At 39.6% G+C, this 12,405-nt stretch overlaps 1 protein-coding gene across 3 annotated transcripts in view; it reads left to right on the forward strand.

Annotated features, from left to right (window-relative positions):
• Positions 1–12,405, forward strand: part of UGGT2 (UDP-glucose glycoprotein glucosyltransferase 2) — a 186,357-nt gene that overhangs the window by 101,734 nt on the left and 72,218 nt on the right. For all 3 annotated transcript variants that reach the window (XM_045070885.1, XM_004746131.3, XM_045070886.1), the window contains exons 17-20: positions 7,909–8,073; positions 8,426–8,549; positions 8,646–8,744; positions 10,804–10,898. In XM_045070885.1, coding sequence (XP_044926820.1) covers positions 7,909–8,073; positions 8,426–8,549; positions 8,646–8,744; positions 10,804–10,898 — 483 coding nt within the window. The remainder of the gene's footprint in view (positions 1–7,908; positions 8,074–8,425; positions 8,550–8,645; positions 8,745–10,803; positions 10,899–12,405) is intronic.

The raw sequence follows: 12,405 nt of genomic DNA on the forward strand, positions 1-12,405 counted from the left end.
TTTGTCACATGCTTTTTCTGCATCAATTGAGAGGATCATATGGTTCTTTTATTAATATGCTCTATCACATTCATTGATTTGTGAATGTTGAACCACCCTTGTATCACAGGAATAAATCTCACGTGGTTGTGATGGATAAACCTTTTAATGTACATTAGATCCTATTGGCTAGGCTGTGATCATCAAGACAGCATGGCATTGGCACACACAGACACACAAATCACTGGAACAGAATAGAGACTCCAGAAATGGACCCTCAATTCTATGGTCAAATAATCTTTGACAAATCAAGAAAAAATATCCAGTGGACAAAAGACAGTCTCTTCAGTAAATGGTGCTGGGAAAATTGAACAGCTGAATACAGAAGAATGAAACTTGACCATTCTCTTACACCATACACAAAGATAAACTCTAAATGGATGAAAGACCTCGATGTGAGACAGGAATCCATCAAAATCCTAGAGGAGAACACAGGTAGTAACCTCTTCGACATCAGCCACAGCAACTTCTTTCAAGACATGTCTCCAAAGGCAAGGAAAACAAAAGCGAAATGAACTTTTGGGACTTCATGAAGATCAAAAGCTTTGCATAGCCAAGGAAACAGTCAACAGAACTAAGAGGCAATCCTCAGAATGTGAGAAGGTGTTTGCAAATTATATTATAGGTAAAGGGCTAGTATCCAGGATCTATAAAGAACTTCTCAAACACCAAAAAAACAGGTAATCAGGTCAAAAAATGGGCAGAAGACATGAACAGACTCTTCTCCAAAGAAGACATACAAATGGCTAACAGACACATAAAAAAATCTTCAATATCACTAGCCATCAGGGAGATTCAAATCAAAACCACATTGAGATACCACCTTAGACCAGATAGAATGGCAAAATTAAAAAGATTGTTGAGGCTATGCAGAAAAGGGAACTTTCTTTTTTTCTCTCTCTTTTTTTAAGATTTTAGCTTCTGTACAGCAAAGGAAGCAGTCAGCAAAACAAAGAGGCAATCCACGGAATGGGAGAAGATATTTGCAAATGAAACTACAAGCAAAGGGCTGATATCCAAGATCTATAAAGAACTCCTCAAACTCAACACACACAAAACAGATAATCATGTCAAAAAATGGGCAGAAGACATGGACATTTCTCCAAAGAAGACATACAAATGGCTAGCAGTCACATGAAAAAAATGTTCATCGTCATTAACCATCAGGGAATTCAAATCAAAACCACACTGAGATACCACCTTACAACCAAGTTAGAATGGCAAAGATTAATAAGACAGGAAATAACAAGTGTTGGAGAAGATGTGGAGAAGGGGGAACCCTCTTACACTGTTGGTGGGAATGCCAGCTGACGTAGCCTCTTTGGAAAACAGTATGGAAATTCCTCAAACAATTAAAAATAAGTTACCCTATGACCGTGCAATGGCACTACTGGGTATTTACCCCAAAGATACACATGTAGTGAAAAGAAGGGCCATATGTACTCCATTGTTCATAGCAGCAATGTCCATAATAGCCAAACTGTGGAAAGAGCCAGGATGCCCTTCAACAGATGAATGGATAAAGGAAATATGGTCCATATATACAATGGAATATTACTCAGCCATCAGAAGGGATGAATATCCAACTTTTGTATCAACATGAACAGGACTGGAGGAGATTATGCTGAGTGAAATAAATCAAGCAGAGAGAGTCAATTATCGTATGGTTTCACTTACTTGTGGAGCATAAGGAATAACATGGAGGACATTAGGAGAAGGAAAGGAAAAGTGAGTTGGGGAAATCAGAGGGAGAAATGAATCCTGAGAGACTGTGGACTCTGAGAAACAAACAAGGTTTTGGAGGGGAGGCAGGTGGGAGGTTGGGTGAGCCTGGTAGTGGGTATTATGGAGGGCACATATTGCATGGAGCACTGGGTGTGGTCCTAAACAATGAATCCTGGAATACTGAAAAAAATAAATAGATTTTATTTATTTGACAGAGAGATAACATAAGTAGGCAGAACAGCGGGCAGAGGGAGAAGGAGAAGCAAGCTCTCCACCAAGGAGGGATCCCAATGTGGGGCTCCATCCCAGGACCCTGGAATGATGACCTGAGCTGAAGGCAGCTGCTTCACCAACTGAGCCACCCAGCACCTCCAGAAAGGGGAACGCTCTTACACTGTTGGTGGGAATGCAAACTGGTACAGCCACTCTGGAAAACAGTATGGAAGTTCCTCAAGATGTTAAAAATAGAGCTATAACCTACAACCCAGCAATCGCACTACTAAGTATTTACCCCAGAGATACAGGCATAATAAAGGGACACCTGCACCCCAGTGTTCACAGCAACAATATCCACAGTAGCCAAACTGTGAAAGGAGGTGAGATCCCCTTCAACAGATGAATGAATAAAGAAAATATGGTTCATATATACAATGGAATATTACTCAGCCATCAGAAAGGATGAATACCCACCATTTGCATCAACTTGGACAGGACTGGAGGAGATTATGCTAAGTGAGATAAGTCAAGAAGAGAGAGTCAATTGTCATATGGTTTCGCTCATGTGGAACATAAGCAATAGCACAGAGGACCACGGGAAGGGAGGGAAATCTGAATGGGAAGAAATCAGAGAGGGGGACAAACCACGAAAGACTCTGGAGTCAGAATGAAACTGAGGGTTACAGAAGGGAGGGGTTGTGGGGGGTCACTGGATGATGGGCATTAAGGAGGGCACGTGTGGCGATGAGCAGTGGGTGTTATACACAACTAATGAATCACTGAACACTACATCAAAAACTAATGTACTATATACTGGCTAATTGAACATAAAAAAATTTTTTTTATAGTCTATTAATCCACCACTGCCCCCAAAGAAAGAAAGAAAAGGACCCTGTGGTTTTGCAGCATTGAGAAAGGGACCTTGAGAGGCAACTGCCCCGAGTGCAGACTCTAGGGCATGTCCACCCTCTACTCTCACCCTCCCTCTGAGGCACCAGGTGTCTCCAGGGATGCTGAAAATGCCATGTTCTCTTCTGTCTGCACAGATGTGACTCCCCTTTTTGCTTTGCTTACCTGCTTATCTTTTCTCTTGTTTTTTTTTACCCTTGTGGGCTCATATTTTCTATCATTATATTCTCACTTTCGTGAAATATGTGAGGAGAAGACAGATGAGCATATGTGTGGATAAATCTACCATATTTAATCAGAAACCCCACTTTTACTCTTAAAAAGTTAAGCAGTGAAATGAGTATTTAAGTAGTGTTACTTTTTTAAGTGTCTGCAGTCATTGTCTCCTAAAGGTAAGAGTGTTAAGTATCTTTGTAAAGATTAAGGACACCAAACACTCCTCAGAAGTTGCTTTTTTTTTTTTTTTCTTTTAAGTGTGTGAGTACACAATTCCCTTTCCAGCTGTTTCACTGCTCTCCTTCCCCGTGGCTGTCCTGTGATGATCTACAGCTTCAGTCTCCTGTTGGCTCTTCTTTCCCAAATCTGTCCAACCTCTAATTTAGGCCAGACTCTGTGTTACGTGAGAGCCCTTCAGTCATGCTTCATCTCCCCACTCCTTGCCCCTCCCAAACATTATTCTAGACATTGTCAGTCCCCTAAGCCCCTTGTCCATCTTCCTCTTCGGGCCTAGAAAGTCATTCTCACTCCTCCATGACGAAATAAACATGTTTAGGCCTTCATTCTCCAAACTCATGTTCCCCTAATTTTCTCTCTTCCTCTAAACTTTGCCCTTTCAAGAGGTAATTATTTATTTAGAACTTAAAATGTTCAAAGCACAACACAGTAGGTAAAAGAATAGAGCACAAGGAAGGTGTCTTGAAAAATTTTAGTAAAATAAAAATGTAATAGAACAGAGAGACAAATTCAAAGAAATGAATGTAAGAATAAATGATAAACAAGTGGAGACTCCATCCAGAAGACTCAGAAAGAACAGAGGAAGCAAAGGGAAGGAAAGCATCGGAGAAAGAACACAATGAAATCCCTGAGGTTGACGGACACGAGTGCTGACTGGAAGGGGCCTCCAGACACACAACATGTAGGATGAGGGAGAAGTGCTCTGGGGATGGATGTGAGGAATTCATCTCTGAGGCCTGAAGTAGGAGGAGGAGCTGGATGCAAGAAAATAAGAAAGTGACAGGAGATCAGCCTCCCAGAGAAAAAATGTCAGGAGGTCCTGAGTCGTGAAGAGCTATGAGAAGCTGCTGTTGCCTCTGTGTGGGTCAGAGTCAGGTGTTGTGTTTGTGTCGTGGAAGGACGTTCACAGGGTGAGCTGGAGAAGTAGGGGGCCGGCTTGCACAGTGAACAATATTAAATTGAACTCAGAACAGTCGAAGACCTTGGGAACAGTAAAAAATCTGAGAGGATGTTAAGCAGTGAAGAGACCGCGCCTTGCCGTATTCGGAAAGGGCATTGTCCGTTATTCAGAAGCCATTGTTGGAAGGTGGAAGTGTATGGGCTTGTCTGTAGCTCAGAAAAGAACCAACAGAAACTGCCCCACAGCTTTCACAAATGGCAAGAAAGACCGTGAAATCAAAGAGTTTGCAGGCACTGTGCCTATGTTTCTGAAACACCAGATCTGTTCGGTAACAAAAATTCAACCAAGTACCTTTTGAAGATCTAACTGACTTTTTAACATGATTCCTGACTAGGGCAGGATCCCTTCTAACAAACAGAGGGATGTTCTGAGGAGTTAAACCAAGTGGAAGGTTTTAGAGAAGGAGGGCGGGGCAGCTATGTTACTAGTCAAAGAAAGGGAATGTTTTGGGGAGTGGCTTTTCTTGAGGGGAAAAGCAAGAGGTGAGCCAGGCAGACTAGTTCATCTTTCTTCGGGGATGGAGAACGCCCGTGTGGCAGACTTACTGGTACGGATCTGATGGAAAAATTCCTGACGGATGGGTTCAGACTACATTTCTGAGGGAGACTGAAGCTACAGTTAGATTAGGTATTAAGCCTGTTTAGGAACTTAGTCTAACAGGGCTAAAATTATAAAATTCAGTGTCATTGGCTTATTTGTGGTAATTAAAGCTTTTGGAATAGACAGGTTGCCTCATTAGAAGTAACGCAGTAAATTAGGGGGCCTGTGTTTCTAGCAGAGACCTCTTTCTGGGGTCTGTACCCATGTATGCAGCTAGCTGGAAGCCTCCCTCTAAGCATCTTAAAAGAATCCAAAACCAAGCCCATCATCACCTTCCTTGGGGCCCCAAATGGTTTTTTTTTTTTTTTTTTTTTTTTATGCCCTATCCTAGAAGCTAGCATCATCATTCATCTTGGCCACCGATGCTTTGCCTAATGGTCATCCTAAGCTGCTGCTTCTCTCATACGGTCCCAAACAGTACATTGTTATGGTCTGTCCGTCCTGCCAGCTGAGTGTTTCAGAAACTGCCTCATTCTCCCCTTGCACAGTACCATGAATTGTTTTGGCTCTTGCTTTTTCCTTCCCACACTAGTGCAAGAGTCCCTGACCACCATTCCCAGGGCATGCAATCCCATGTCCTTCTTTCTCACCATTGCCACCGTTGTCTTTTTTAAAATGAGCAAATCTGATCATATTCCTTACCACTATTTACCATCTTCCTAGATGGAATCGACCATGCCCTCCTGGGTAGCCCTGGAGGCTATGTTCACCCTTGTTCGTAATGTAGCCATCTACATTAAAGGATAGAATTTGCATTTTATTTATATGCATTCATAAGCCTCATATACCCTAAGTGCCCAATAAATGCAGAGATAATATAGTGATTAAGAGTTCAGATTCTTGGTAAAAGAGCTCTAAGGCAAATTTTGTTTCTAGAATGCAGTAGCAACACAAGCAAAATCCTGGTTTTGGTGGGAATGCAGAGAAAGGGGAGCCTTCCTACACTGTTGGTGGGAACGTAAGCTGGTGCGGCCACTCTGGAAAACAGCGTGGAGGTTCCTCAAAAAGTTAAATAGAGCTACCCTATGCCCAACAATTGCACTACTGGGTATTTATGCAAAGGATGCAAAAATACTGATTGGAAAAGATATATGCACCCCTATGTTTACGGCAGCTTTATCAACAATAGCCAAATTATGGAAAGAGCCCAAATGTTCATCTACTGAAGATGTGATATGTATGTATAGTGGAGTAGTGGAATATATATTTCACTACCCCACTATATATATAGTGGAGTAGTGGTAGTGGAGATATATATATATATATATATATATATATATATATGTATTTAGTGGAGTAGTAGTAGTGGAATATTACTCAGCCAGAAAAAAAGAATGAAATCTTGGGGCGCCTGGGTGGCTCAGTGGATTAAGCCGCTGCCTTCGGCTCAGGTCATGATCTCAGGGTCCTGGGATTGAGGCCCACGTCGGGCTCTCTGCTCAGCAGGGAGCCTGCTTCCCTCTCTCTCTCTCTGCCTGCCTCTCTGTCTACTTGTGATCTCTCTCTGTCAAATAAATAAATAAAATCTTAAAAAAAAAAAAAAAAGAAAGAATGAAATCTTGCATTTGCAACACCATGGATGGAGCTGGAGAGTACTATGCTAAATAAAATAAGTCAGTCAGAGAAAGACAAATACCATGATTTCACTCCTATGTGGAATTAAAGAAACAAAATAGGTGAACATAGAGGGGGCATAGAAAAGAGAGGCAAACCAGGAAACAGATTCTCAACAGAACAAACTGAGGGTTGCTGGAGGGGAGGTGGACAGGGGGATGGGTTAAATGGGGGATGGATATGGATATTAAGGAAGGACACTTGTGGTGAGCACTGGGTGTTGTATGTAAGTGATGAATCACCAAATTCTACACCAGAAACTAATACTACAGTTAACTGTTAACTATCCAGAATTTAAATAAAAACGTGAAAAATTAAAAAAAATTTTTTAATAAAATGCAGCAGCTGGATGGCTCGGCAGGTTATCATATGTCATCATCTGTGAGATGGGTGTAATGGTACTGTTTAGCTTCACAGTGATTTTGAGAGCGTTGGCAATAATAATTATAATAATACATAGTTGTGAATAGCAAATGAATTGTTTAGTCTCACTTTATCACTCACAAGAGCAAACCCAGGTGTCGAGCACCTTCAGGATCTGGCCTCTGCCCCTGGGTCTGACCGCACCCGCATATGTAGCTCTGCCCTTGGTAGACACAGAAGACTACTGGCCATTGCCTAAATACGCTCTTTCCTCTCTCCCTCTCCATTCCTTGCTGTGCTGTCTCGCTTCACATGGAATCTCTTTTTCCACTTTGTCTTCCTGGCAAATGTTTACTCATCCTTTAAGACTTCCCGTGCCACTCCCTCCCACAGGCTTCTCCCTCTCACTCCCCAGCCCTTACTCAGGCTTGGCTAGACTTTTCTTCCTGGATTGTTTTGTGTCTGTGTGAACCTCTTAAGGGCAGACTTTCAGCTCTGCATTTGCAGCATCTAGCCGAATGCCGAGGGCATGAATTCAGTAGATGTTTATTAAACAAATGAATGCAGGGATGAATGACTCTCTGGTACAGGTAAATGATGGTTTAGAAAAAAAAAAAAATGTTATGTCCTATATGAGGGTCAGCAAATCCTGCCCGCCCACTGCCTGGCGCTACATACACCGTTTTCTCAGGACCTCGCTGTGGGTCCACATCCGGGTCCACATTCCAGTCCACATCCACATTGGGATTCATGGATGGGCTCAGAAGGACATCAAAGCCGCGTCATTAAGACAGAACCTGGACGGCCCACAAAGCCTGAAATGGGTACTAGCTGACCCTTTACAGAAAAAGCTTCCGGATTCTTGCTCTATGTGGGTGAATTCCTTTGAAAAATGTTTGGAAAGGACAGGTTCGATTAGCAATGTTCACATTTTTTCTATGGCATCTAAAACTATGTCGTGTTCATATGCATTTCTTTTCCAGACAGCCATATTCAGTTTAACTCTCTGGCATTTTTCAACTAAACAGGAAGGAGCAAGCTTTTACAGGATGACTGGCCTGGGTCCTTTGCCTCAAGCCCTTTATAATGGAGAACCCTTTAAGCTTGAGCAGCTGAATGCTGAAGAGCTGGAAACAAATGTTCTTCATAGAATGATGGATACAACTATAAATTTACAGAGGGAGGTTTTGACGGTAGGTAAGCACTTATGAGAAAATACATGATAAATGATGCTTAAAAATGATTTCTGTACTAAAATATCTTTTCATGGCAAAAATCTCCATCCTGATCACTTAGCAATTAACTTAAAAGTAGTAATTAGTTAATTAAGCTTACCTATGCATAATTACATCAAAAATTGCTTAATTGGAAAGAAAATTCAAAGTTTTACAGGCAAATTTGTTAAGAAATTTATTGTATGAATCCTTATTGCCTACATTACTTACTTATTTAGATGACATAGTTGTTAAGTGTATTCTGTGCAGAACTTTAAAATATATGCATATAAATTGCCTAGATTACCTCAGTAGTATTTTTTTGTTGTAGGGCGTATTAAATGATCGAACAAATGTAATTGATTTCCTTATGGAGAAGAATAATGCCGTACCCCGTGTAAATCCTTCGATTTTGCACACAAAATGGCAGTACCTTAATTTAATATCCACATCAGGTAAAATAATCCTTCCATATACTTTCTACAAATGCTTACTGAGTTGTGAATGTTTTATTAATTGGTTATTTAACATTTAATATGAAAATTTTTCAGTAACTGCTGATGTTGAAGATTTCTCTACATTCTTTTTCTTGGATTCACAAGATAAGAGTGCTGTAATAGCAGAGAACATGTATTATTTAACCCAAGAAGGTAATAAGCATATTTTATTTTCCTGACTTCATTCCTAAAGTAGCAAAATTTGTAGTTTTGGTAAGGTGGTTGCATAGTGAATTTGTATGTTGCTACTTGACTAGGGGTCTTGTTGTCAAGAGTCTGTCTTTTGTTAGGATCTAAGCATTGTGCTGAGAAGGGCCTTTGGCCCTGCTGAATCTTACATACACAGGGGTTCATCTTGGTTTTTTGCCTTTTCTCAAAGCAAGCTATTCCATTTTTCACCTTTTTAAGAAAGTGGCAAAACCCTTTTCAGGACTGTGTAAACTGATGCTTCACACTGCATGAATAAGAGTGTAATTCCCAGATCAGTGGAGAGTAGTTCTGCACTCGCTTAAACAACAACAAGGTTTTTGCTTATGTTGAGGATTGTAACAAAGGAGGGGAGACTGATCCAGGACGGTGCTTGCAGATATGGACTTAGCCTGGATGGGGACATCTGCAGTGGGTTCACAGTGACCTATTCCGATAGGCAAAGGTAGAGGTTGGTTGGTTTTGTTTCCTTTTGTTTTGTTTGACCATCTTTGCTCTAGAGAGAAAAAATGAGAGCTGATACACATTAAGATTTAAGAGAAGGCTGCTTTTTATCTGTGTGTAAAGCAGTCATCTAACAATGAGAGAGATCTCAAGATAGGATGAACTGTGTAGTAAGTGGTATATTTTTACATATGAGAGTTTTAAGCTGAGGCCCTCCAGCCAGTTTTTTAGAATGCTGTGGAATCAAGTTTGGGCCAGATGGCTGCAGAATTACTTTCTAACAGATCTTTGATATTATGTTCGTAAAGTGGTCTGTCTCCAAGAAATCCAACAAATAATAAAGTATAATGCAGTTCAGTATGATGGCAGAGTAGAGTCCTGACTATGTTTAATGAAAAGGAAACAGAGAAACAGGGAATAAAAAATAGAAGAAATCTATTTATCAGGTCCTGAGGTGTATTAAGTAAGTTAGCCTGTAATTAATGCCCTTTGGTTAAATCTCTAACAGTTTAAAAGAAGATTAACTGAGAAACACCTACATTCCTCTTTCTTGCAATTATTTAAGTGTGTAAAGAAATAATGGAGTTGTGAGAAATTTACATAGCACTTCTGAAATAATTCTCAATTTACTATGATGGTTAAAAGTGCTGCGCTAAGAAGACATTAGAATTCTTTCCCTTTCTTATTTGAAAAGAATATATCACTACCTTACTCTAAGTTGCTTCCATGTGGACTCAATGTTAGCCTTGTTAACTGTTTTCGTGTAATATTGTATAGATATTACTGAGTCTGTAGTAACTATAGCTTCACATCTCTTCAGGACTAAGTTTTTGATATAGCAGATTTTTAGCTCTTGTTTTAAGTAGGGCATGTGATGGAGGGGACTAATTTTTCTATAGGTTTTAAAGATAACTAGACTAGTATTATGTCAGGTGACAGATGCTGAGCCTAGGTGAAATTAAACCCATTAAACTGACTTCAGAATTAAAAGTTTCTCTTCATGGCTTCTAAATTTTGAGATTTTTCTGAAAAAAAAAAAAATTGTATTGCTTTTGCTGGCACAAGATGATGTAGATTAGGCCAAGTTAATGATAGCCAGTTTTTTTTTTTAAGTAAATGAATTATATAAGCTAATAAAATATTGCTGTTTTTAATATATACTGATAAGCTTTACTGTATCTATTTTACATATAGTGGGGTATAAGTATCAGTTTGAAAAAAATGTATCTGTAGCTGGAAGATAGTTTTGTGAACAACACTGAAAACATAATAAGCATAATACAATTTTCATCTACTAATAAAAGAATTCCACAGATAGGTCCCTTAGGGACTATTCTTTTTGGCATCTTAGTTTCTATAAGCTTATAGAACACTTTTCTAGTATTTTTATACACATGTCAGTGTGTGTGTGTATATAGTCTTTAACAATATTTGCTTATTTTTTAAAAATTGAATTTAATATTTTGATAATTTTTAATATATGTTGTTAACTGGAAACATTCCCTTATTTTAGTTTGATTTTTAGAAGAGGTAGTTTGACTAAACTATTTGAAACTTTCAGAGGATGATGTAATTTCTTCAGTTACTCTCTGGATTATTGCTGATTTTGACAAACCATCTGGGCGAAAACTACTGTTTAATGCATTAAAGTTCATGGTGAGTTTTTAGATGTTTATTCTTACTACAAAAATTTTAATTTTTTGTTGATTTTGAGAAAGCCAAATGAAGAAGATACATTCAATCTTTAGTCCCCTCCCTATGAACATTTTAAATACCTCAAATTGTTGCTAAAGGAACTTAGGAACTCCCTCACAAAATTCCTGTGTTCAAATCTGATCGTCCTTGTGATGGCATTTGGAGGTGGGACCTGGAGGAGGTAAGTAGGTCACGAGGTGGAGCCCTCGTGAATGGGATTAGCGCCTTTGTAAGAAGAGACCTTAGAGAGCCTTGCTCCTTCTCTTCCCATCATGTGTAGATACAAGGACAAATCAATAGTCTGCAACCTGGAAGAGGTTTCTCCCTAGAACCTGACCAGGCTAGCACCCTGATCTCAGGTTTCCCAGTCTCCAGAACTATGGGAAATAAGTTTCCGTTCATTTGTTGCCGCTTTGTTTATGGTTACTGTGTTGTAGCAGCCAAAACTAAGACTTAGCAGTTATAAATAGGCTATTAAAACAGAGTGAATAGTTCTGGATCCTGCCATTACAACGATGACCCCAAATCTGCTTTTTTTTCACATTATCAGGCAACACTTTATTTCTCTGATTATTTAAGAAAAAACAAATTTTTTCTCACTGAAGAGTATTTTAAGCCTTAAATCAACCTTCATTTTTTGTTATTAGAGAGTTACAAACCAATATACTTCAACAGGGTACATTTCTATTAAGAGCACCTGGGTGGCTTAGTCAGTCAAGCATCTGACTCTTGATTTCTGCTCAGGTCATGACCTCAGGGTCAGGAGATTGAGTCCTGCATGAGGCTCTGCGCTGGCTGTGGCGCCTGCTTCCCTCACCAACCCCCCATTGTCATTCTCTCTAAGAAAAACAAACAAAAATCAGAAAACTCTTTTATAACCTTCTTTATTTCTAAGGGAGGAGCATTGAAGTCTGTCTAAATTAAAAACACCTAAGAAATATAAACCAAAATATTTAATGAAATTGTTTTGTATTAGCTAAGTATAAATCTGTTGCTGATAACAAATTACCCATAACTTAATGGCTTAAAACAACAAACATTTTTTCCCCATTGTCTGGGGTTTAGGAATTCAGGAGTGACTCAGCTGAGTGAGTACAAAGCAGGAGTGCAGAGAAGTGGGTATCATTGGTGGCCATCTTGGAGGTGCTCTACCACATCAAAAATAGTTGATACATTTTAAACAAAACATCACATTAGCTAGGAGAATTTTCATGTCATGTTAGATAATCTCAGAACACACTGTGACTTCTTTAAGTGGCCTGCAGACCAGCATTTTCCAAAAAGGGTGTTTGGGATCTAAGGAGTACGTCACTTCTTCCTTCTCAAGAATTTCTGGTAGCATGTTCTTTGTAAGGCCGACAGACTGCCTTTTCCCAGTAGTTACAGTGTATATGGCTCTCCCATTATGCACATATTGGTATGTTTAATGGTGTCCCACATATCTCTAAGGATCTATTCATTTTTGTTC

Source organism: Mustela putorius, unplaced genomic scaffold (genome assembly GCF_011764305.1).
Source record: "Mustela putorius furo isolate JIRA1106 unplaced genomic scaffold, ASM1176430v1.1 tig00003974_pilon_pilon_pilon, whole genome shotgun sequence".
Taxonomy (NCBI): Eukaryota; Metazoa; Chordata; class Mammalia; order Carnivora; family Mustelidae; genus Mustela; species Mustela putorius.